At 39.3% G+C, this 26,385-nt stretch overlaps 1 protein-coding gene across 13 annotated transcripts in view; it reads left to right on the forward strand.

The window, feature by feature from the left end:
• rapgef6 (Rap guanine nucleotide exchange factor (GEF) 6) overlaps positions 1-26,385 on the forward strand; it is a 177,236-nt gene that overhangs the window by 60,351 nt on the left and 90,500 nt on the right. For 12 of the 13 annotated variants that reach the window (XM_056242775.1, XM_056242780.1, XM_056242782.1 and 9 more), the window contains exon 7: positions 26,251-26,379. In XM_056242775.1, the coding sequence (XP_056098750.1) occupies positions 26,251-26,379 (129 nt within the window). Of the gene's footprint in view, positions 1-2,295; positions 2,388-26,250; positions 26,380-26,385 lie in introns of those variants that run through there. The other variant, XM_056242777.1, reaches the window with a different exon arrangement.

Below are 26,385 nucleotides of genomic sequence, written 5' to 3' on the forward strand. Positions count from 1 at the left end.
GGGTACACATGATTTTTTTAGTGTATATTATGAATTATAATAAACAAGTACTGCACAGGGTGGAATGGCAAAATAATATTTGTAATATTATTATGTTTTTTAAAGTAATATTTCAGGATGCAGTGTGTAATTTTTTTCTTTTTTCTTCTGAACATTTCCCGTCTGCCATTGGTCAAACAGACAGATAGCCCCGCCCCCAAACCCCTCCCATTGGTTGAGTCAGTATTATTGTGTCAGGATGTTTTGATAGTGTCAGTGTTTCACTCTTCAGGAATGCCATCGAATGGCTTCATACCTTTTTTTATTTGTATTAAATCTATTAAATCGCATCATGCATGTTACATGAAAAAAAATCTCTACAACACAAATATAGTAGTATAGCTTTACCAAGTCTCCCTGTGTAATATTTTCTGTCACATGACACATTTCACCATATGAATGGCTCACTAGTGGACAATGAAAAAATATATATCAGCATTTTACAATATATGAAAAACAAATTGTTTTGGGAAACATTAAAACCATCCGAATATTATATTATAGTATATTAAGCAAATTGATTTATTCTTCTCATTGCATTTATTATAATGTATTAGTGGCTTGTTTTTGTGTTTTCTAGAAATAAATGAGCTAAATATGCTTTTTATGCCGAATCTGGAGAGACATTTTTGTTTTTAAAGTAAAATGTGATTCGAATTGAATTTTTCTTTTTATTAAGAAACCTTCAGAGCTACATGGACAGTGAACCTGAAGCATGTTGTGTTGATCCCGTTTGCAAACAAGATGCTCTGAGCTCATGGAGGACTGCATTTTTTATGCAATTAATATTCTCAAATGAATGGATGTTGATTAATGTGTTTGATGAAACCCTGCAGAGACACAGGCATTGTGTAGCAATCCCCATAATCCTTCTTCACACCAATGTGCCTCGCTCACTCCTCGGGAAGCTCCATGTGCTGCGCTCTGATTGGCTGCCTCTGAAAGAGATGATGTCATGCCTCAGCTTCTGAGCCGAGGGAATGGGATGCGCTTCCCAATGCATCCCATCATCAGAGTTCCAGTGCATGCGGAAAAACACGACGTGTGCTTTAATGTTCCCAGCATTCCTGACCTGATAGCAGGATCAAGTGCTTGAGAGGTTCATCTCCTCTCCTTTGTCACGCTCACAAAGCACATTAGCATAACGAGTGCTTTTCACCGTCCGCAGTGATTTACGCTCATTTGCGGAGTGTGTTCGTGCACAATGGACTTTTGCAGAAGACGTTCGCTGATCAATAAAAACGCTTGTGTTTCCTCTCCTCCTCTGGGCGAGGAATTCAATTCCAATTCAAATGGAAAACAAGGTTATTTTTCTTACACCATTGGCAGATCATTTTGCTTGTTTTAAGCAAAAACTCACTTCGTTATAATTTTTGTTTTAGAAAAGATATGATTTCTCATGTCGTTTCATGTCATGTCATGTCATCTAGTAAATGCTTCTCGATTTTTGCTTGTTTTAATCAAAAACTCACTTCATTTAAAAAATTTTATTATTATTTTTTTTATTATTATTATAGAAAACAAGATATAATTTCTCATGTCATTTCACTCATCTAGTAAATGCTTCTCGATTTAATAATGTTTAGATATTTGGACTGGAAACAAGGTTATTTTTCTTACCCCATTGGCAGATAATTTAGCTTGTTTTAATCAAAAACTCACTTTTTTTTTTTTTTTTTTTTGAAAACAAGATATGATTTCTCATGTCTTTCATTAAATGCTTCTCGATCATCAATGTTTCGATATTTGGACTGGAAACGCATGTTTTTGCAGTGCAGGAGACGCTGGCCGCTCTCTGATCAATAAAGACGCTCGTGTTTCCACTCCTCCTCTCAGCCAATGGCTCTAATGCAGTCGGCCCATCTTACCCCACCCTCCTCCCAGCGCAGGTGATGTCATGTTTTCTCCCGGCTTCTCCCTCTCACTCCCAGACGCTCGTCTTCAGCGGCAGACCCTCGATCGAAGCGCGGCTCTCGGCTCTCGAGGGAATGCTTTATTCTGCTGTTCTCCAGGGAAAGCTCACTCTGCACCGGACGGATGCGGACGCTAGTTTGCGTGTAGTTTTGCATATGCTAGTTAATATCCGTCCTCATCCCGGACTCCAGGAGTTCATGAGCTCGTGTGAGGATGAAGTTCTGGATCCTGCAAGGCTTGTTTCTGGTGGTTCCCGATGACAAGGATACGTGATTCGCTCGCCGGGTCAAGCGTTTATTTGTCTGGATTCTGAGAGGAACTTGCTCTTCCTTCCTTTTTTTTTTTTTTTTACTGGAAAGTTTCCTTTTTTTAATTGGGAAATGGCTTTCCTCGTCCGTTGCTATGCCAACTGCTTGCAGCCGTGGTCCTCCAAAGTAAGTGATGTCGTAATGGTTGTGTGTGTCGATTGCGTGTGTGTTTGTGCGTATATGTGCTTTCCTTTTCTTTCTTCGTGCATCCGCTAGCAGGGAGACGGGAACACATCTGGGAATCTCTCTTTACAATAAGGTTCATTAGTTAACTACATTAATTAGCATGACCTAATATACAGCATTAATTCATCTTTCTTAATATTAATTTCAACGTTTACTAATGGTTTATTTAAATCTTGTTAACATTAGTTAATGCACTGTGAACTAACATGAACAAACAATGAATTTATTAATTAACGTTAACAAAGATACTATACTAACCATGAGCAATACATTTGTTACTGTATTTGTTAATCTTTGTTAAAGTTAATTATTTAAAAAAAACAGTCATTCATTGTTTGGTCATGTTAGTTCACAGTGCATTAACTAATGTTAACAATATTTTAATAAAGCATTAGTAAATGTTGAAATTAACACAAACAAAGATTAATTAATGCTGTATAAGTGTAGTTCATTATTAGTTCATGCTAATTAATGTAGTGTAAATAAACCTTATTTTAAAGTGTTACCAATGCCTTTTACCAGAATATGATATATATATATATATCAGTGATTTCATTGTTTCACCAGTTCTGATCACTCGGGTGTTATTACTGTACATTAGCGGTGTAAATCAGTCCTACAGAGTTGATTTCCAGCACACAAACCTGTGGTTTCACAGATAAACCTGAAGGACTTGATTAGCTGGATCAGGAGCGTTTAATTAAGGTCGAAGCTAAGCTCGGCAGGCCTTCCAGGACCTGAGTGAGACACCCCTGCTGTAGATGGAAGATGCTAGATTGCATTGCAAAAATAACCAAACATGCTTCTCAAACATTCCCATCTGTCAAAAAGATAGTCCCGCCCCCAAACTCATGTGATTGGTTGAGGCTGAGAGAAACACACGATGTGATTGGATGATGAGAAGTGGGCGTGTCATACAGGAGTTCAGAGTCAGTTATGATGAATTATTATGAGGAATAAAGGCCTGTTCACACCAAGGACAATAACTATAAAGATAAAGATATAATGGGAACACTTTACAATAAGGTTCATTAGTTAACGTATTAACTAACATTAACTAACAACGAGCAATACATTTGTTACAGTATTTATTAATCTTTGTTAATGTTAGTTAATAAAAATACAGCTGTTCATTGTTTGTTCAGTGCATTAACTAATGTTTACAAATACAACCTTTGATGTTGATAATGTATTAGTAGATGTTGAAATTAATATTAACTAAGATTAATAAATGCTGTAGAAGTATTGTTCATTCTTAGTTCATGTTAACTGAGGTTGTTAACTAATGAACATAATTGTAAAGTGTTACCGATATAATTCTAAATATCGTTCTCAATATTAAAGTATAGCAACAATATCGTTTGAAATCACTTTCAGAACGATTTTATCCAGCTTATAATTAAACATTGGCAGCCAATCAGAATCCATCAAGCGTTTAAAGTGACGGACAAGCACGCGTTAGCATTACCAAAACGATATTGCTAATAGTTATCTTTAAAGTTCTCGTTCTTGGTCTGAACGGGCCGTAACAGGCGTTTTAAAGATGCGTTTGTGTTTTGATGGGTTAATAGAGGAACTTTCCTTCCTCTGAGCCAGAGAGAAAATAACTAACAGTGTCTCTGGACTTCCCCTATTCATGCAATACTGTTGCAATGCAGTCGCGTCCGGGCTTTACCAACACGTGCAGTCGCCTCAGCCATAACCTACTCGAGTCCTGAGGACATGAGTCTGACTGGTGTATAACTACACACTTCACACTTTACTCTGCTGTTACTCATTCACTAATACTGCCAGCCGAAGTCAACACTGGAGAGCTAGAAGATCGACTCGGACTCGTTGAACTGCTGATAACGACAGAACTAGCGTCTATAGTTGGCTAACGATGCTTTTGGGAAACACACCTCGATATGCGATAACTCGTTAAATACATTATTTTTGTGACAAGAAAACATCCCTCCAGCTTCTGCAAGCGAACATCAGTGTTTTACTGCAGCGTAAGAGCATACGCCTACATTAGGGTTATTAACAACAGAAACTGAATCATCACATGTAAAAATAAAACATCGCTTAGTTTTCACTGTATGAATTAAATATACACTGATTCTTATTAAAGCTGCAGAAGTTATTCAGCCGAGAGCAGCGAGTGAGTTTAGCAAGCCGTTGCGATATTCATATCGCGATATATATATTTGCGATATTTTGATAATTTCGATATAAGTATATAACCTAGTAGAAGACTATTCTAAGACTGTCTAAAGGGGAAACGCTGACATCATTCACTTGCCCTCGTGTTGGTCAGACACGTTTCCATGTCTTCTGTGTTGCACAGATTAGCAGAAGCGACTGACAGTCTCAGTCTCGAGCTACCTTCTTAATTTCTCTTCTTACATCATTCCCTCCAGCTGCAGAACTGGTCAACAAAATGATGCATTTTTGTTGCAATCCTACAAAATTCGCCATTCAAATTATTGCAGAAAATGCAGTACTACTTAAATTTGTTGATATTTTAGTGTGTAAAAGAAATGTGCATGAATGAGGACTTAGAGCACGAGTTATAAGTGCATCTATCCATCATAAAAGTGCATCTATCCATCATAAAAGTGCATCTATCCATCATTAAAGTGCATCTGTCCATCATAAAAGTGCATCTATCCATCATAAAAGTGCATCTATCCATCATAAAAGTGCATCAATCCATCATAAAAGTGCATCAATCCATCATAAAAGTGCATCTATCCATCATAAAAGTGCATCTATCCATCATTAAAGTGCATCTGTCCATCATAAAAGTGCATCTATCCATCATAAAAGTGCATCTATCCATCATAAAAGTGCATCTATCCATCATTAAAGTGCATCTGTCCATCATAAAAGTGCATCAATCCATCATAAAAGTGCATCTATCCATCATAAAAGTGCATCTGTCCATCATAAAAGTGCATCTGTCCATCATAAAAGTGCATCTATCCATCATTAAAGTGCATCTATCCATCATAAAAGTGCATCTATCCATCATAAAAGTGCATCTTTCCATCATAAAAGTGCATCTTTCCATCATAAAAGTGCATCTATCCATCATAAAAGTGCATCTTTCCATCATAAAAGTGCATCTATCCATCATAAAAGTGCATCTGTCCATAATAAAAGTGCATCTGTCCATCATAAAAGTGCATCTGTCCATCATAAAAGTGCATCTGTCCATCATAAAAGTGCATCTGTCCATCATAAAAGTGCATCAATCCATCATAAAAGTGCATCTATCCATCATAAAAGTCAATCTGTCCATCATAAAAGTGCATCTATCCATCATAAAAGTCAATCTGTCCATCATAAAAGTGCTCCACACGGCTCCGGCGGGTTAATAAAGGCCTGCGCAGCGCTTCTGGGTTGTACGTCACATGCATCATCACACACATGACCAGCGTCGGCCAATAGTGAGCCTACGTGTGACGTACACAGAAGCGCTGCGCTGTTACACTACGAGAACTCACTCGAGGCCCACAGAGAAGGAAATGAATAGTTGAATAAAGTTGTTATTTTTGTTTGTTTTTTGCGCACAGAAAGTATTCTCGTCGCTTGATAAACTTAAGATTGAGCCACTGTAGTCACTCGGACTATTTTAACGATGTCTTTAATAACGTTTATGGGCCTTCAAGTTTCAATCCCTTAGAAGCCTATGGAGGAGTGATCCAGCTCTCAGATTTAATCAGAAATATCTTAATTTGTGTTCAGAAGATGAACGAAAGTCTTACGGGGTTGAACAACATGAGGGAGAGTAATTACTGACAGAGTTTACATTTTGGGGTGAACTATCCCTTTAAGTGCAATCAAAAAACAAAACACAAAGAGAAAATCACTCACTGCTCTCGACTGATTCATTTTTGTTGCTTTAATAAGGATCAGTATATTTATTTCATACAGTAAAGGATACGAGGTGTTTTTTTGATAATTAATTTTTTGTACCTGAATTAAGACAAAATGCTTTCTGCATTTTTTCCTTTCTGTTAGGTATGAATATTGCACATCTAGTGTAATATAATGGTACTAATTAAAAAAAAAAATCACAGAATTGTGGAAATTTCAGCCACAGAATCAGTCATTTTGATCGCACAAAACAAAAACAAACAAGCAAAAAAAAAAAACCCTGTACTGTCACTCCGACTAATGTGTGCTCCGACGAGGATATACAGTCATAAACAACATGAGGCTTGGGTGAACTGGGATCAATTTAACTGAAGAAGGGTCAAAGGTCATGTTATTTTACAGGGCGGACTACCTCATGATATGATGCATATCACGGTATACATCTTCATTCCTTAGAGATCACGATCAGATGTGTTTTCTGTTTGAATGCTCAACACACACATGCATTTTCTTTGGTCTGCATTCGTGATTGTTGATGTGCAACAGCCTCACAACGTCCCAGTGATCCGATCTGCGCTCATGACGTGCTGTGATGTGTCCGAGCTGGAAAATCTCCATCATTCATAATTCAGGAGCCGATAATTGGCCTTCAGCTTTGTGTCTCGGCTGCACTCTCCGGCTCCATTAATGTCCCGGGGTCTGGCCATCTTTGAACTTGGCAGCCAATCGCCTGGCAATGTTATTAAAGGCTCTCTGAAAGGCTCCAGCAGACATTTCCCCCTCTTTACTGTCCATGGACAAGTGTTAGTGTTCGAGTTCTCGGATATCAGGTGCTTGGTCTCTCACGGCCCCTACTTTACGGCCATTAATTAAAGTGAAACCCAGTAACTTTGTTCTGGTGAGTCTTTCTCTGCAAACATGACAAAAAATGAGCCGATCAGATTCGCTCCCCTTCTGACGTATGAAGAGGATCTTATTAAAATATTCCCGGCCCTTAATCTGCACGTTTACACACACCAGCCGACATTCGGTTTCAGAAGCGACGACGGAGACCTGAGAAGTGGTCACTGTCGTCGCTTCTGAAGCAACAGCTCATTTGCATTTAAAGAGACACACACAAACGCTGTGTTTTTGCTCACACCCAAAAAGGAGCAAATTTGACGAGCTCTAATAAATGATCTGTGGGGAATTTTGAGCTGAGACTTCACACACATTCTGGGGACGCCATAGAGTTACAATACATCTTGTGAAAAGAGGCGTAATGTCACCTTTAAATCCTGCAGAGTTTTCATTCTACAAGACTCAAGTCACAGATACAGGCGAAACTCGAAAAACTAGAATATCGTGCAAAAGTTTTGTATTTTAAGTTAACTCTCTGGGGTCGGCGGTCTCGCCGGCGATATCAGCTCACTTTTTTCCTTATCAGTGCAAAAGAGACTCAAATTACTCTGTTAATTTTGATCTTACATTTAAGTGTTGTACATCATTCGATCCTGTTAAGTTTGTATTTTTTTTTGTGGAAGCTCATAATAAAAACAAAGTGTTGTGCTTTTCGCCTAATAAAGAAAAATAAACATGATGCGCGTTCTGCGTTCTCTCTGTCAGTGAAGTCCATTCTGAAACGCGTCCGAAAAATCATCTGTAACTCTGCAAATACTCAGTCAAACAGGTATACAGGCACACAGGCATGAAGCCTGAATTATCTTCTTTTAAATGAAGTAATTTATATAAAAAATTTTTTTTCTCATTTTATGTAATCTGTACGAAAAGAGAGAGATGATAGTCGTTCTCGTCTCAGCTCATTAAAGTTAATTTGACCACGCCCACGGAGTGCGCGCTCTATTCAAACACAAATGCTCTGAGGCGATCCACGCCCACATCAGCTGGATAGCCCACCGAAAGAGACTCAGATTTACGACGCTGTGAGGAATAATAGTTCTATCTTAATAATAATCCTGGAAAAAATTACCTCAGAAGTAGGCTACAGGTAGTTTCATTTGGAGGAGCAACGGATCCAGCCGAGGAAATAGGTACATTCTTTATTTTCAAGTGCTTTGTGCTAATCGCGATATGGAATAGTGTCTGTAAACAAAAAGACTGTTTGAATATGAATCGCATTTTTGTGTGTGAATGAATGAACAGCTTTTACCTAACTATATTCCAATACTGAGATGAGTAAAAATCGACTGAAATATGTTGAAATAAAATATTTTTGTATAAGCAACGTATTAAACTGCAAATTAACATTTATATGTCCTAATCATAAAAACGATGTGTTACATATGAAAGACAAGATGTCGTTTTTACTGTAAAATACTGCCACATCAAAGAAGCTTGTTTGCTAAGATGTTATTATAGTGTTTGTTCGATTGTAAGCTATATTCAAACTAATTAATCCGCAACTGTGAAATATGTATGATAAAATGTATACTTTAGTATATAATACAAAGAAAGATTACATTTGAAATATAGTTAAAATTTTAATTGTTGTTGTAATTGTAACCTTTTTATTAAAATAGCAAAAATATATGTAGGCTACATATAAATAAATCTTAGGTAAATCTTAAAAGCTCAATATAAGCCTCCTCTTTAAATTATTTGTATTGTGTTTTATTAGTGACACATTTGGGATATATTCCCAAACTTTCTGTAAAAACAGTATGAGAATTAACTGCACAATTACTAGAAATATTTACATTTGATATTATACAATTTGAAAGCACAATTTGAAAAATAAATAAATAATTGGAACTGTGAACCAATTTTGTATTATATAGGCATATATATATATATATATATATATATATATATATATATTGTCATTGCATTCTTGTGGCTCAGTGACACACCTGAATGAAAGGGTCATTTGTTTGCAGCCCCATTATGCGCTCATTATGCGGGCCCATTGTCTTCTCAGGTGTGAATCACAGCAGGTCACACCCCTGCGCATATTGCCTTTCCAAACAAAAAGTGTCATTTTTAAATTTAAACCAATCTATTGTTTTATGTGAATGATAAGGCAGGATGATTTTCAGATCATTTTGAAGAAAAAACTCTAGGCGACAACATCCATTAGTCAAAAGTCTTGTGGACAGATATTTAGTATGTGTTTTGTGGCCTTATTTCAGAAACTTTAAGTTTTAGTTTTTTCAATAACCACGCATAAACAATATTCTCTCAAAAATACAAAAATGTACATACATGTTGCTCACACATTATGGTAGCCCTGTGTGTGCTAAATAGAGTGTAATTACACCTTTGCCAGTAATATGTTTATAAGCAACTGAAAAAAGCACAAATGTCAGAGTATGTCAAAACATCTCAAGGACCCAAAAAACACCTTGGACCCCAGAGGGTTAAGCATTTCAGTAATTCAACTCAAAAGGTGAAACTAATATATTTAGTATATATAACTATATACATATGCATGATTATACTTTTCAGAGGGCCGACATTTCTGTATTTAAAGTCCTTTTTTTTATTGATTTCATGTAATATTCTAATTTTCGGAGATTTTGAATTTGGGGTTTTCATAAGCTGTAAGCTTTCATAATCATCACAATTATAACTTTTGCCCGATATTCAATTTTTTTTTTGTTTCACCTGTATATATAACTTTTCTGTCCAATTGAAAGAGCTTGAATAATCTGTTAAATATAGAAATAATTTAAAAAGTGTTGAATACAACCACGCCCACTATTGATTTCGAAAGTACGTTGCACACGTGCGTCGCACTTCTAGGCAGTTTTAGATGAGAATACATTTGATATCATGCAAATCAGTGTTATTTTAATATTATTTAGATTGTATTTTAGTTTATAGTATAGTATATTATTTTTAATTCAGTTTTATTTTTATTTTACTGCAAGTAATGAAAATATATTTTATGGTTTTATGGTTGTAGTAGCAAACCCCTGATCCATGACTTATGATATTTAACACAGTTTAGCCTGTGTGTCGTGACATGTACAGGTGAAACTCGAAAAATTAGAATATCGTGAAAAGGTTTTCTTAGCCGTAAGCCATAATCATCAAAATGATAACAAATAAAGGCTTGAAATATCTCACTTTGCATGTAATGACTCTATATAATATATTAGTTTCACCTTTTAAGTTGAATTACTGAACTTTTTTTTTTACGATATTCTAATTTTTCGAGTTTCACCTGTAGATCCTTCATCACAGGTCTAGAGCGGTCGGTAACGTGTTCAGGACCCCACGGGCACCATTTCTTGACCCCATCTAACCCAATGGGAAAGGCATGGAGGCTCTGAGCTTTGTTTTTGTTGTGTTGTTGTGCCGATGGTCACGCGTTCCCTCATAGATTTGCTTTCGGTCAGCAGAACTGGTGAGTAACAGGAACTGGAGGTAAGCGGCTCGCTCAAAGTGCAGCGTTTGCCTCGACTCATGATTTAGCGATGGAAAGGAACGTGTTGAGGCTAATGCTGAGTGTATTGATCCTGATCAGCTAACCTTCCTGTGCACATGACACCCTAAACCTCCCAGGATAGAGCCGCTAAAAGCTCTCAGCATCGGCTTGGATAATATTCAAACGCTAAGAGTTGCCACTTAATAATGGAGCACTTTTATTTGGCCTTAGAAGAGGAGGATTATATCGGGCATTCCCTTGCTTTTATTCCCCAATCCCTACATCATTCCTCTATAAAACAACTCCAACGTAACGACAGATGGGTTTGGTGTGTATAGTCGTGCTTTTATGACTTTGTAATTAATGTAACGGCCAGTTTACAACAGGACCGAGACCAACCGCAGAGAAAAGGCATTATTATGCTGCAGTGCGTTGGTTTTCACCCGTCTGTAATGGTGGACAGTGTTTACTTTATAAAGCCTCCTGAGATCAGGATGCATCTGTGATTCACGTCCTGATTCACTTGCATTAGGTCTTAGTGCTGGGCCGTATACCGGTTCATACCGATATTTCTATGATATGAATTTTAATATACCGCAAGTGTATGTCGCTTAAACAACGTTGGGAACGCGGCGCGACACTGTTTGAGAGGGTCTTTTCACTGTTGCACATGTGTTACTAAGCATGACGGTGAAGATGGAGAGGTTAAACTATAATGGATAGCTGTCAAATTATATTACATTGTTTCCCATACATTGGTTTACAATATCAACACTGCTCGCCACCTGTGTGTATCTTATAATCCAACAGTGCACAAAACAATAGTCACACAATGGCAGCCGCTGCGTTTGTATGAAACGAGAGAGCGAGTCCAGGATACTGGATGGCATAATTAAAGGTGCTCTATGTAACTTTTCTTCTAAAATGAATCCTTTTTGTATTGCCTGTATGTGACGGGTTGTAATCACACATTACAATGACCCACTTGTCGGGTTCTGCTATTACCTCTGAAGGCCAGTATTCCTATTTCTATGTGAAGTCTCCGGGTCGGATTTTCTGCAAATCCATCGGATGTGACGTGCATGCGCTCCCGAGCCTCTCTCGTTATATACAGTCTATGTGACGGCACTGCAGCTGACGACATGAGTCTGATAACACCAAACACAACCTGCCTCCAGCACAACACACACTCCAACACAAACTCCACAGAAATATAAAAAACAAAACAAAAATGTCTCTGCTGAAGCTCGTCAGGCCAAACGTCAATCGGATCGACTTAGGACGAAAACACGGATCAACATCGGCAGAGCGTTTGAATTATGGAGAGACCTCCGCTAATTTTATTGTGATAAATTACAAGTTTTCAGATATGCTGAAATAAATAATGGTAAACTGTAATGAAATAGCAAGGTAAACTACAACATACATGAGACATGAAATGAATACAAAAGACTAGGGCTGGGCAAAAAAATCGATTTTTCGATTAATCGTTTTTTAAATGTGGTCGATTCAAAATCGATTCTCAACGGCCACGAATCGATTTTTTCCATATTCAGGGCTCGCGGTGCTGCGTCTCTCTCTCTGCACGAGGCAAGCGTTAAGCGCTGCAGGCGACGATACACTCGTGTTTAGGAGTCGGGACATGATTCACTTGCACAATCGGGCCAGCATTGCATCGTAACTAATGTTTATAATTTCCACGTCTTTTTAAGTTTTTACCAGTTTAAACATTCAAGCAATTTTAAACTATCCTGTGCTCGCGTATGTTTTTCACTGCGTGCACATACAGTAAAGCCTAAATCCGCCTCACAAACAGCTCGCCAGTAACACAAGTTCTTCTTCGTGGATTATATCGCTTTAACAGTTAAAAACACGCAAAATGATGTCAAAACTCTGGTCTTGGTGAGTAACCTCGTAAAGACAGTCGGTTATGTCTTAAATAAGCATAAAACGCGTGTGACAGACAGTATAATGAAACAGTAATGGATCCGTGCACTAGCTCTTAAAGTGAACGCAGCCATATGTGTCTGTCATTAATTTTGTTTTCAAAACAACATAATATAGTAGGGGTGGGCGATATCTTGATATTTAAAATATATCGAGATATTTTTTAAACACGATATGGATTTTGACATATCGTATATATCGATATATTGTTTATATTTAATCCTGATTTCGCCACTTTGCTTGTTTGCCTTCTCTGTGCTGTGCTCGCCCCCGCCTCCTTGCTTTTGTTCCCCCTCACCTCGCGTGTTGTCTCATTCAACAATTGTCTCATCCGCAACCAGCCCGGAGGCTACAGAACTCAGAGTGTGTCTGCGCGCGAGCGACAGAGCACGAGAGAAACCGAGTGTGAGCATTAATTGCATTAGTAAACTGGTAGCCTACATACTACAATATATAATTACTATATAAGAGGCATGGAAGTTCGATTAATGGACTCCAGTAATCAGAAGGCTACTACAAACGTCTTGTTTTAAACTATTGCAGGGCTCGAATTTCGGCGCGGGTATTGCGCATAATTCTAATCATTCCCGCAGGTCTCCCTTTTATAATGCGGGAAATTCCCGCAATCGTAATCCACACAGATTATAAAATCAAATCATTCTTTTAACAACTATCTGCCAGACGCAATTTCACAAACAGCGTGAGTGTTCAGCGGTGCCGCGTCTTTCTCGTCTCTCATAATGTGTTGTGCAAGGCAAGCATCAAGAGCTGCGGCCATAACACACACTCGCGTTTAGGAGTCGGGACATGATGGATATTCACTCGCACAATCGGGCCAGCAGTGCATCGTGACTGAAGTTTACCATTTGCACGTCTTTTTAAGTCTTACCAGTTTAAACATTCAAGCGATTTTAAACTAATCAGTGCTCGCGCGCTCTCTGAGAGATTATTTTCTATGCGCACATTCATAGAAAATCCACCTCAAAAACAGCTGGCCAGTAACAAAAGTTATTTTTCGCGGATTATATTGCTTTAACACGCAAAATTGTCAATTTCGGTCGTCGTGAGTATACTCTAAACATAGTCGGTTTTGTCTTTAATAAGCATAAAACGCATGCCAGTATAATGAACACAGGATCCGTGCACTAGCTCTTAAAGTGACGGCAGCCATATGTGTGTCATTCATTTTGTTGTCAATACAACAACAGATAGCTTTAAGTTAAAGGAATCAGGATTAATAACCTATGTATTTAATTTATTCAGGACTAAAATACTACTCAGTGTTATTTTCCATTTGATTACTTTATTCAGTTTCTGTATATGAATCACGTGATTAATAATGATGACGAAATTCAGGCCCTGTGTTTAATTTTTCTCATTTGGTTACATTCTGTTATGGAAAATTAATTTTCTATTGATTGTAGGCCTATATTTTGAGTTGTATTCACATCCATTTTCCTGTAAAGATATCGAGATATATTTTTTGCTCCATATCGCCCAGCCCTATAATATAGCATTAATTGTAAGGAATCAGAATTAATAGCCTATGTATTTAATTCAGTCAGGACTAAAAGACTATCCAGTGTTATTTTACATTGGATTACTTTATTCAGTTTCTGTAGTATTTCTGACCTACCCAAAAACTTTTCTTTTTATGTCTCTTTATTTGTGTCTTTATTCTATTGTATTTATTTGTGCTACTTTTTTCAATTTAATTCAAAGATTGAAGTCAAGCTTCCATGTGTTGCATAAACTCTTAACAAAAATTGAAAAAACAAACATTTAGGTGAGATCAATATAATAAAAAAATTGTCTAAAAAATGATAACTGGTATTTATTTATCGATCTATCTTAAACATAAAATAACCTGATCCTGTTTGATCAAGGCGTGCGACTGTTCTGACTTGTCCAATTTTCAGCATCAATCTTGCATCAAAATCCTATCTATTCATTGTAGGCATTTAGTGTATACTATTCACTAAATGCCTACAATGAATAGACAGGATTTTGATGTGAAAAAGACACTTTAATGTCTCCGTTTGTCATTTTGTATAGCAAAGCAGATGAGAGTAGATCATGATCAGAAACCCGATTAGAAATCATTATGGATAAAATCGAATCGTTTTGAATCGAAAATCTTTTTGAATCGAAAATCGATTTTGAATCGAATCGTGGCCTCAAGAATCGGAATCGAATTGAATCGTGAGATGGTAAAAGATTCCCACCCCTACAAAAGACTGTTCCAGGATAACAAAAAGTAGGTGCTTTAGGATGTAACTTTTATTTTATGTACTAGATCTACTGTCTAACGTCACTCATCCCACTACTATCATATTGTTTATAATACACATTTCCAGACACGTTCAGTACAGTAATGTTACTTCCTACGATCTTACTGTTACACTGAAATTGTTCAGTCTAGTTCACTAACCGTTTTCGTTATCATATTATGCATTCATCTATGTTGACATTGCTGATTGTGAAAGATACACGAATAGTTAGTGAAATGCCTTATGCTAGATGACACCACAAATGTAACGTTATCATGGTACGAGCATGGAGCATTAGTTCATTGTCAAGCTGATAAAAGTAGCCTATTATTGTAAAGTTGCAGTGGGAGTTTACACGAGTTTCCAGCATGTTGTGTGATGCTTTCTCCGGTGTGTTGAAAGTCTCAGTGTGGCCGGTACCATGAGTGCTCGCTCTTGTGTTCGGGGCACGAGCGCTCTTGTAAAAAATGGTTGCAATCTGAAACATCACAGATAGAGGCCGCTAAAAAATACATATAGCACCTTTAAATAACTGTACACAAAATATTTAAATATTTTATTAGCTCACCAAACGCAAAACTTCCACGAGGAAAACCGGTTCCTAGCGAGCGTATAGCGCTGAGGCCTGCAGTGACCCGATGAGCCTGTGTGTCTGTGTTCTGGGAATAACACACCGCTGGATGGAGCGATCGACCAATCAGAGTCGAGTATTCCTCAGAGCCGTGTAATAATGTAAGAGAATCGATGTCAGATCGTATCGTGACAAAACGTCCAATTTACACCCTTTGTGTTTAGGGGTGTGTGTGTTTGTATGTGTTTAGTTGTTATTCAGTGTTGTTCTGGTTGTGTGTAATGCGTGTGCTGCAGGGCTCTCTGCTGTAATAGCATTAAACATGCGCAGTATTGATCATAGCCGCGCGCTGCAGGGCTCGTTCATGAGACATCCCCGCACGAGCCTGCCTAACTCATCAGGTCATCAGGACACGCTTCACTGAACGCAAACGCCACAGATCCGGTCATCTTCACCGCACTAGATCAGTCAAGGCTCTGCAGAGTGAGCATGTGTGTGTCTAGCTGTAGATAACAGAAAAAACATCCTCACACCCTCTTACATCAGTGCTTCATTTACACCCTAAAAAGTACTTTATAATAGCCTGACGTCGTCATACTCAGCATGTGAGTCTGATACGGCTCCACTGGGCTGTGATTATGGGCCGTGTTTCAACCGAACCAGGAAAGAAAATGCCTCTGGACTCGATTGGATTGACAAATGCCTTGATCGCGGTTCTCTGTTCCTCTTTTAACCCTCTGGGGTCTAAGGTGTTTTTGGGGTCCTTGAGATGTTTTGACATGCCCTGACATTTGTGCTTTTTTTAAATCTTTCGTGCCTGTGTGACAAGTATTGACTGAGTTACAGTTCATTTTCGGACGCGTTTCAGAATGAACCTCACTGACTGAGAGAAGGCAAAATTCGCATCATGTTTATTTTTCTTTATTTGACAAAAAGCAGAACACTTGGTTTTTATTGTGAGTATCCACAAAAAAATAGACACTTAACAGGATCTAATGATGTACAACACTTATATGTAAGATCAAAATCAACAGAGTAATTTGAGTCTCTTTTGCACTGATAAGGAGCGCCGGCGCGATAGCCGACCCCAGAGGGTTAAAATGAATGCGCTGTCAACATCTTCCATAACAGACGCGACGGCTGAATCCACACATCTCAGTTCTCCAGCGGCGGCCATCTTTGTTGTAAACGAGTTCAACCCAAGCGCTCTTTGGTGACGTGATGATTACGTTACTGTTGATCATCTGTCCATCATTGTATAAAGCCCGCCCTGATGATTTGATTGGTCCGAACAGCTTTGGTTCGGTCATACTTGCTTCTCAACGGATCAAGTCCAGACCGAACTTCCCGACCTCTAATGTTGTGGGCGGGGCTAAGCTCGGCTGGCATCCAGGCTAACTTTATTAGTGAGTTAATTGATAATTCACTGTTAATTCAAAAGGGGCTTTTTGTGAATCATAACTAACTACAGCTGCACCATTAATCGTTAAAAGATCGCAATCTCGATTCAAACACCCACACGATCTTATTCCTACATGACAGCAATTCGGCTCTGTCTGTTAAACCTTTGACAAGTTCGATCACAGCGAACATTCAGATCTAGTTTCGGATAAAAACACTGACGACTACGTAGAGGTCAAAATATAGAAAATCATCTTTTGAAAATGACGCTTTGTTACACCAGTAGGGGGCGACAAGTGACTGTTAAAATATTTGTTATTAAGTATTTTATTCTAGAGATTTGTTCAAAAAGGCAAACAGTGAAACAAGGGAAGTCTTTATGAGTGAGTCATTGAACCATTCATTCAAACCATTTAAAACAAATAATAAATAAATGTTTTAAATACGCTACAGCAATTGACATTTTGTCAGAACCTCTAGTAAAATGACATTATGAAAATGAGTTGTCAATTCAGAATCGTGATCTCTATTTTAACCAAAAAATGTGTGATTCACAATTTATCCAGAGTCATGCAGTTTTATTTATAGCTATATTTTGTTTTTGTTTTAAATCAATTAAATTAGCAGACCCCCAGTGCTCCAGGGACTACAGTTAGAGAGCGAATGTGTGAATGTACAGTAAGTGCATTGACTGTCATCACTCAGAGTGGACGTGGAGAGACTCGCATGCAGTTATAAAGGCCCTGACACACCAAGCCAACGGCTGGTCGTCGGCCAATGTCGGGATGAATGAGCGAGTCAGTGCATGAGAATGAAAGCTAAAGTGATTTGAGGGAGCTAGACGGCACAGACACAAGCGGTCAGAATGGTCAAAATGCTCGTCTTGCTGAGTATTCACATAAACACAGTCGGTGAGGTCTTAAGAGAACATAAACAGCTGAGAAATAAAACACGTGTATCAGTATATTGGATTAGTGCATTCGCTCTTAAAGTGACAGTAACCTAATATTCCTGCTGCCGTCTGTCAATAATGCTAATCAAACAACAAAAGATAGTGAGAATAATGAATCTGGATTTAATTTATACAATGCAACATTCAATTTATTAAATTTCTGTAGTATTCCTGTACTTTAAGACCTACCTGAAAACCTTAACCCTTTAGGCGCCAGAGGTTTTTTCCTAAAACGTTCGATTTTGACATCTCAATTTCAAAAGGCTATATCTTAAAAGTGATAAAATATAGAGACTTTCTGAAAACTAGAGAAATATTAAGGATGACCCAAAGTTTATGTAGGGATTACATTTTCCCATCTAATTTGCATATTATGACGTCATATGGTGGCGGCAATCTTGGATTATAGAATTTTTTATGAAAAGTCACATGTTTAAATGATAAAATGCAGCACTTCTTTCCCCCCAAAATGTCCCTGACCTTCTGTATGCTATATTGCACAATACTGAATGCTCAGGTATATAGTAAGTAGTAGGGATGCACCGATATGAACATTTTGGCCGATACCGATAACCGATAATTCTTTACATTTGAAAGCCGATAACCGATATATTGGCCGATAAATCTAAATTAAATTTTTTATACTTTGATAGCCTGTATAACAAAAGGCTCACCATTAAAAGCCTTGTCTCAAACACTTTTAACATAAATCAAACCTATACAATACAGTATAGCCTAGTTTGAACCAATGTAAGATTCCTTATCATTTAAAATTAATTTTACACTCATATCGACAACTTTCTTTATTAAAAAAATGGTACTTTATAATAAGGTTTAATTTTGTTAGCATTAGTTAGCATGACCCAACAATTTTATAAAACATTTTTAAGAAAGTTGTATCTGCTAACATTAGTCAATGCACTGTGAACTAACATGAACGCACATATTTTATTAACTAACAATAACAAAGGCTATTGCTCTCTGTTAGTTAATGCATTAACAAATGAGACCTTATTGTAAAGTGTTATCAAAAAATCTATTGCCTAACAAAAAATAAAATACATAAATAATGCAAACAAGTCATTGGATAACATTGGGCTGCATATAAAGAAACAAAATGCATGTCAATAATCCATGGATCAATAAAATGGAATCGCGTCCGCACGGACAATAAGAAAAAAATATTTTAATCAAACCATATCGTTGATAAAAATAATACGAGAACAAAATAATGTTAGTTATTAATTATAACGCAATGTTTAAAAAAAACAAAAACATTTTTAATATTACATTGAGAGTAAACATCTTTAATAGCTTAGTTACTGTTTCAAATGACATGTGTGAGCTGCGCGCGCTGAAGCTGAAGAGAAGGGTGATTGCTAAAGGTTAATCAACTCAACGCTTGCTGAAGAATGCAAACCCAAAGAATTTACAAATGTATTACAATAGTGAATACAATTATAATTGTATGACAGTCCCAATCATAGCTTTTAATGTTTTGCATTGTTGTTTAATCTGCGCGCGCTGAAGCTGAAGAGAACGAGCACCGGCAAAACCTGAAGAGCTTTTCTAGCAGGGTGTTTTAATCCACGAACGAAACGCATCATATGTGAGATTAATCAGATATTTATATTACATCAACTTTATATTACGACTTATCTGCACAAAATGACGTGAATGAGAACTTGTGCTGGTCATAATGTGTAGGCTAATCCCTGTTCTGGACGCACTATTCTCACAACAACGCGCTGAAACGGCAACTAAACAGAGAATTCACAATGTTTTATTGCAATAGTGTTCTCATTATAATGGCATGTATATGACAGTCCCAATTATAGTTATAAATGTGCATTGCTGTTTGAGCTGCGCAACGCTAAAATAATCAAAGATGATCACAGCAAAGATGATCACCGGTACAATGAAGCGCTACTGCATCGTTCATTAACTCAACCAAACGCATCCTATATTAGATTAATCAGATATATTTACACAAAATAAACATATTACAACTTACAATGGCGCAGAATGCTCAAGAGAACTTGACTGTGCTTGTCATGAAGGCTAAACTCCATAGACGCCCTCTTTCCGCCACAACGCGCTCGTCGCGCTGAAACACTGGCGAACAACACTTCACAACATTCTTTTGCGTGTTTTTATTATAATGTTATGAAGCCTATGTGACAGATTTGTGCTGCACATGTTGCACTGAACTGTATCTTCCTTTTCGAAGTGAATCCAATCATTCAGAACCATCATGGCGAACAGCACGCATCTCTCAACTGAAGCAAATAATCTATCTATCGGCTTTGATATATCGGCCCAATTTTCTTATCGGACCGATAACGATAACATCAAAAAAGATAATTTATCGGCCGATATCGATATGTGGTCGATATATCGTGCATCCCTAGTAAGTAGTAAACAAACTGTGTAAATCATTACTAATAAATGGTAGAAACAAACCGAATGCATGTAGCGGTTGGCCTTTTGCTGTAGAGATTTTCCATTTACTACATACAGTAGGCACTCTGATTCCATGTATGGGGCACATATATATTATTCATATGACACACAAATACAAGTAGACAAGACCTGTTTAGTTCAAACGCTCACTCGCCACGGCAAGGCCCAGATCATGAGTGAGATGATACGAGCAGCGCGGCCAGATCTGTGCACAGCTCGGACTGCTGTCATTGTCATTGCGACTCCTCACCCTGCCTCCACGTCGCCCCCTAACTGTCCTATGAATACTTCGACCTCGTCTAACATACCCAGTGGCATTAGACAAAGTCTCCACCACAATACTGTCGCCGCGATTGCGGAGAGGCTCTGATAAAACGGCTCACTCGCACACTAGTTCCGCTTTTGATTGCACTGATTCAATGCGCTCTAACTCGAAGATTTTGTATAGAAGCATGACGTTTTTTTGATTCGGGGATGAAGTATGACATGTCTGCCATCCAGTGGAGGGGAGGTCGAACGAAATTTGACACCCAATTTGACAAAATCGGACGTTTTATTCAGTGCCGCATCTTGTCGAGTAAACGAGTTAAAGGTGACATATTATGCTTATATTCACAAGATGTAATATAACTCTATGGCGTCCCCAGAATGTCTGTGAAGTTTCAGCTCAAAATTCCCCCCAGATCATTTATTAGAGCTTGTCAAATTTGCCCCTTTTTGGTTGTGAGCAAAAACACGCTGTTTTTGTGTGTGTCCCTTTAAATGCAAATGAGCTTTAGCTCCGCCTCTGTTCAGAAGAGGGCGGAGCTTCAGAGACTCCGGCAATAACAACACAGGCCGATCTCACTGATCCAGAGTCAGGAGTAACAGCAGCGAGTGCAGCCTTACGGAGAGACTCAGGGAGAGCTTCACTTTTACACGTTTCTGAATGTTAGCGGAGACATTTCTGTAGTTGTTGTGGAGTTACACTGATCATCTCCTCATCATGTTGAACTCTTCCACAAGTGTCCACAGTTCCTGAGGTGTTTATAAGACAGCGCTGACATGTTCTGGTCAATAGTGTTCAGTGTCGTCTGTGCTCGACCACAGAACAGTTTCAGGCTTTGCTGGATCTTCTCCAGTGCGTTAGAACTGGTCTCTGTTGGCGCTCGCCGAACCCAATGTCGCTGGTGTGTGTAAACGTGCAGATTAAGGGCCGGGAATATTATAATAAGATCCTCTTCATACGTCAGAACGGCGTCTTATTTTTAAATTTTTCCTAAATGTAATTCAGGCCCTGCCGTGACTTGGGTTTAAGAGTCTCATTCTCATCACATTCTCACTGGTGTTTTAGGAAGCCAAACTATTAGAATATAATAATAGGATTAGTAATAATAATATATCAATGTAACTCCAAGACAGATATTGCTGTATTAATACAACTGCCTTGTAAAATAAAATAAATATTAACAATTATATTAATTATTTTACTTTACAACAGTAAAGTTGCAGTACTTATGAATTCATTTGTTAGATTTAAACCCTAAACTTTTATTGTGATGTAAAAGAGATGTTTTTAACAACAGTTTTGCAAACGCTTCTCATTATAGATCTTGTGAAATGCTGTAATCTGTCCACATAACATCATATCTGGTGTCCATTGAGTTTCCAAAAGCACAAGCAGAAATGTGAATCCAATGTTGACTACTGTATATTATAATTTAGATTTTAGTTCAATTGACAAAGCAATGGCACAAAGCACAATGTTAGAGATCTCTAATGTTGCTCTGAGAAGTGTAAACATATGTTCAGTTCATTATGAAACTGGTGGGATAGATTAAACTCGAGGGCAACACTGATTCACACATGAAGTATTCAGGTAGTGTACTTGACATTTCTGCTTTCAAGCTCGCGGTGTGTGTTTGCGAAGGCCAGGAGAAGTTCAGCTTTCAGGGGCATCTTTAATATCACATTAAAACAGCCAAACAATTATTCTGATTTATGACTGACAGCTACAGTCAAACCAAACATTACTCAGACACCAGATATCATGTTTGATATTGTTTCACTAGTGTGATCAGGACACTATAGTTCATTTATGTAAGTGAGGAGAGCAAAATAAAGTAAACTGTGACATATTATACCCAAATATTCTTCATACAGAGACTACCAGTAACATTGAGACAAAAGTGGGACCAAAAACACTTTGACCCGATCATGTTTTGCTAACGCAACCTTTGTACACCACAGATTGAACAACATCAGTAGTTTTTGAGGCCATTGTTCTCATGTTCAGTGTTTGGTGTTGCCGTAAGCATGTGGTCTGAACAGTGAACATCAGTGTCGTCCTCTCGAATGTTGTTGTGTCTAGACGTGAGCGCGGTGGGACGCATGAATAATTCAGCAGAGTTCCCACAAGGACAGAGTTATGTCTTATAAAGCTCCTTCTTAAATAGCTGCAGTACGAGTATCTTGCAGGATTACAGAGAGGCTCAGGACACACACACACACACACATGCCCGTGCGTCACTCGTGTGTGAATCGAGGCGTCAGGCTGATGTGGGCCAGGAGGCAGAGCATGCATTCATATTTAATCTCCAGCATCATTAATAGAGACCCTCGGCCCGGCGCTGTGTGTGTGTGTGTGTGTGTGACTGAAGCAATTAGCAGCACCTCTCGTTTGCCCTAATGCCATCATTAGGAGTGACGGATGACCTTTACAGCTGAATGAAAGACCTGACGCACCAACAGCTCCTCTCTTTAACTCGTGTGTGTCCTGATGAAGAAGAGCGTGCCGGCACTCGCTCCTCGGAGTCTGTGAAGTTAAACGTAGATGTGAAATAGTTGTGTGAATTTTTTAGCTTTCACAGGTTAGCATTCTGCTGTGCGCTGAGAGAAACGGGTCTCAAACGCATTAAACGACACACTAGGGCTGCACGATTTGGGACAAAATGATAATCACGATTATTTTGATCAATATTGAGATCATTATTTGTTGATTTTAACCAAAACAAATGTTATTGTCACATAGGCTAATTATAACTGCTTTCACATCCATATTGTGCTGCATTCCTGCTCATGTACAACTATGTGCATCAAAATAAAACAGGTCCTCTTATCCACCAAAATTCAGTGCATCTCTTTAAAGAATAAATATAAATAAATAAAACAATAAAGAAAATGCAGCAAAACTTCAACAGGGCACTATTTTACATTTTACATTGTGTGAATATATTAGGCGTGTGTTTGACGTTGGCGTGTGTTTGACGTGTTTGACGTTGGCGTGTGTGTGTGTGTGTAACACTTATGTAATGCGGTCACAGGTGTGTGTGTGTGTGTATATGTAACACTAATGTAATGCGGTCACAGGTGTGTGTGTGTGCGTGTATGTAACACTAATGTAATGCGGTCACAGGTGTGTGTGTGTGTAACACTAATGTAATGCGGTCACAGGTGTGTGTGTGTGTAACACTAATGTAATGTGGTCACAGGTGTGTGTGTGTGTGTGTGTGTGTATGTAACACTAATGTAATGCGGTCACAGGTGTGTGTGGGTGTGTGTGTGTATGTAACACTAATGTAATGTGGTCACAGGTGTGTGTGTGTGTGTGTGTATGTAACACTAATGTAATGCGGTCACAGATGTGTGTGTGTGTGTGTGTGTATGTAACACTAATGTAATGCGGTCACAGGTGTGTGTTTGTGGAGTAATTTACAACAGCTTCGAACACGGCTCAACCAATCAGAATCAAGGACCGTCCGGAACTATCCGTTTTATAAATGTGATTTTATTACCAGATTCATTCATTACGTGTGTTTGACGTGTTTGACGTTGGCGTGTGTTTGACGTGTTTACGTTGGCGTGTGTTTGACGTGTTTGACGTTGGCGTGTGTTTAACGTGTTTGACGTTGGTGTGTGTTTGACGTGTTTGACGTTGGCGTGTGTTTGACGTGTTTGACGTTGGCGTGTGTTTGACGTTGGCGTGTGTTTGACGTGTTTGACGTTGGTGTGTGTTTGACGTTGGCGTGTGTTTGGCGTTGGCGTGTGTTTGACGTGTTTGACGTTGGCGTGTGTTTGATGTGTTTGGCGTTGGCGTGTGTTTGACGTGTTTGACGTTGGCGCGTGTTTGACGTGTTTGGCGTTGGCGCGTGTTTGACGTGTTTGGCGTTGGCGCGTGTTTGACGTGTTTGGCGTTGGCGTGTGTTTGACGTGTTTGACGTTGGCGTGTGTTTGACGTGTTTGGCGTTGGCTTGTGTTTGACGTGTTTGACGTTGGCGTGTGTTTGACGTGTTTGACGTTGGCGTGTGTTTGACGTGTTTGACGTTGGCGTGTGTTTGACGTGTTTGACGTTGGCGTGTGTTTGACGTGTTTGATGTTGGGGTGTGTTTAACGTGTTTGGCGTTGGCGTGTGTTTGACGTGTTTGACGTTGGCGTGTGTTTGACGTGTTTGACGTTGGCGTGTGTTTGACGTGTTTGACGTTGGCGTGTGTTTGACGTGTTTGACGTTGGCGTGTGTTTGACGTTGGCGTGTGTTTGACGTTGGCGTGTGTTTGGCGTTGGCGTGTGTTTGACGTGTTTGGCGTTGGCGTGTGTTTGACGTTGGCGTGTGTTTGACGTGTTTGACGTGTTTGGCGTTGGCGTGTGTTTGACGTGTTTGGCGTTGGCGTGTGTTTGACGTGTTTGACGTGTTTGGCGTTGGCGTGTGTTTGACGTGTTTGACGTTGGCGTGTGTTTGACGTTGGCGTGTGTTTGACGTTGGCGTGTGTTTGGCGTTGGCGTGTGTTTGACGTGTTTGACGTGTTTGGCGTTGGCGTGTGTTTGACGTTGGCGTGTGTTTGACGTGTTTGACGTGTTTGGCGTTGGCGTGTGTTTGACGTGTTTGACGTTGGCGTGTGTTTGACGTTGGCGTGTGTTTGACGTTGGCGTGTGTTTGACGTGTTTGACGTTGGCGTGTGTTTGACGTTGGCGTGTGTTTGACGTGTTTGGCGTTGGCGTGTGTTTGACGTGTTTGACGTTGGCGTGTGTTTGACGTGTTTGACGTTGGCGTGTGTTTGACGTGTTTGACGTTGGCGTGTGTTTGACATTGGCGTGTGTTCGACGTTGGCGTGTGTTTGACATCTTTGCCGTTGGCGTGTGTTTGACGTTGGCATGTGTTTGACGTGTTTGACGTTGGCGTGTGTTTGACGTGTTTGACGTTGGCGTGTGTTTGGCGTTGGCGTGTGTTTGACGTGTTTGGCGTTGGCGTGTGTTTGACGTTGGCGTGTGTTTGACGTGTTTGACGTTGGCGTGTGTTTGACGTGTTTGACGTTGGCGTGTGTTTGACGTGTTTGACGTTGGCGTGTGTTTGACGTGTTTGACGTTGGCGTGTGTTTGACGTGTTTGGCGTTGGCGTGTGTTTGACGTGTTTGACGTTGGCGTGTGTTTGACGTGTTTGACGTTGGCGTGTGTTTGACGTGTTTGACGTTGGCGTGTGTTTGACATTGGCGTGTGTTCGACGTTGGCGTGTGTTTGACATCTTTGCCGTTGGCGTGTGTTTGACGTTGGCATGTGTTTGACGTGTTTGACGTTGGCGTGTGTTTGACGTGTTTGACGTTGGCGTGTGTTTGGCGTTGGCGTGTGTTTGACGTGTTTGGCGTTGGCGTGTGTTTGACGTTGGCGTGTGTTTGACGTGTTTGACGTTGGCGTGTGTTTGACGTGTTTGACGTTGGCGTGTGTTTGACGTGTTTGACGTTGGCGTGTGTTTGACGTGTTTGACGTTGGCGTGTGTTTGACGTTAGCGTGTGTTTGACGTTTTTGACGTTGGCGTGTGTTCGACGTGTTTGGCGTTGGCGTGTGTTTGACGTGTTTGACGTTGGCGTGTGTTTGACGTGTTTGACGTTGGCGTGTGTTTCCTCACTCGTGTTCTCAGTCCTGCTGATAGGTTTGCTCATGATCTGCATTATAAATGATGTCCTCAACCGTTCTCACTTCCTGTCTCGTGTGAACAGCTTCCTGTTGACCTCAGCAAGATGCACCTGACGGACCACCCCCCCCAGCAGATGCACATGCCTCCCAGCCAATCAGGATGCAGCATCGCCAGTGACTCGGGGAGCAGCAGCCTATCAGACATCTACCAGGTGCTT

This window comes from Rhinichthys klamathensis, unplaced genomic scaffold (genome assembly GCF_029890125.1).
Source record: "Rhinichthys klamathensis goyatoka isolate OS25496 unplaced genomic scaffold, OSU_Roscu_1.1 h1tg000750l_1, whole genome shotgun sequence".
Classification (NCBI taxonomy): domain Eukaryota; kingdom Metazoa; phylum Chordata; class Actinopteri; order Cypriniformes; family Leuciscidae; genus Rhinichthys; species Rhinichthys klamathensis.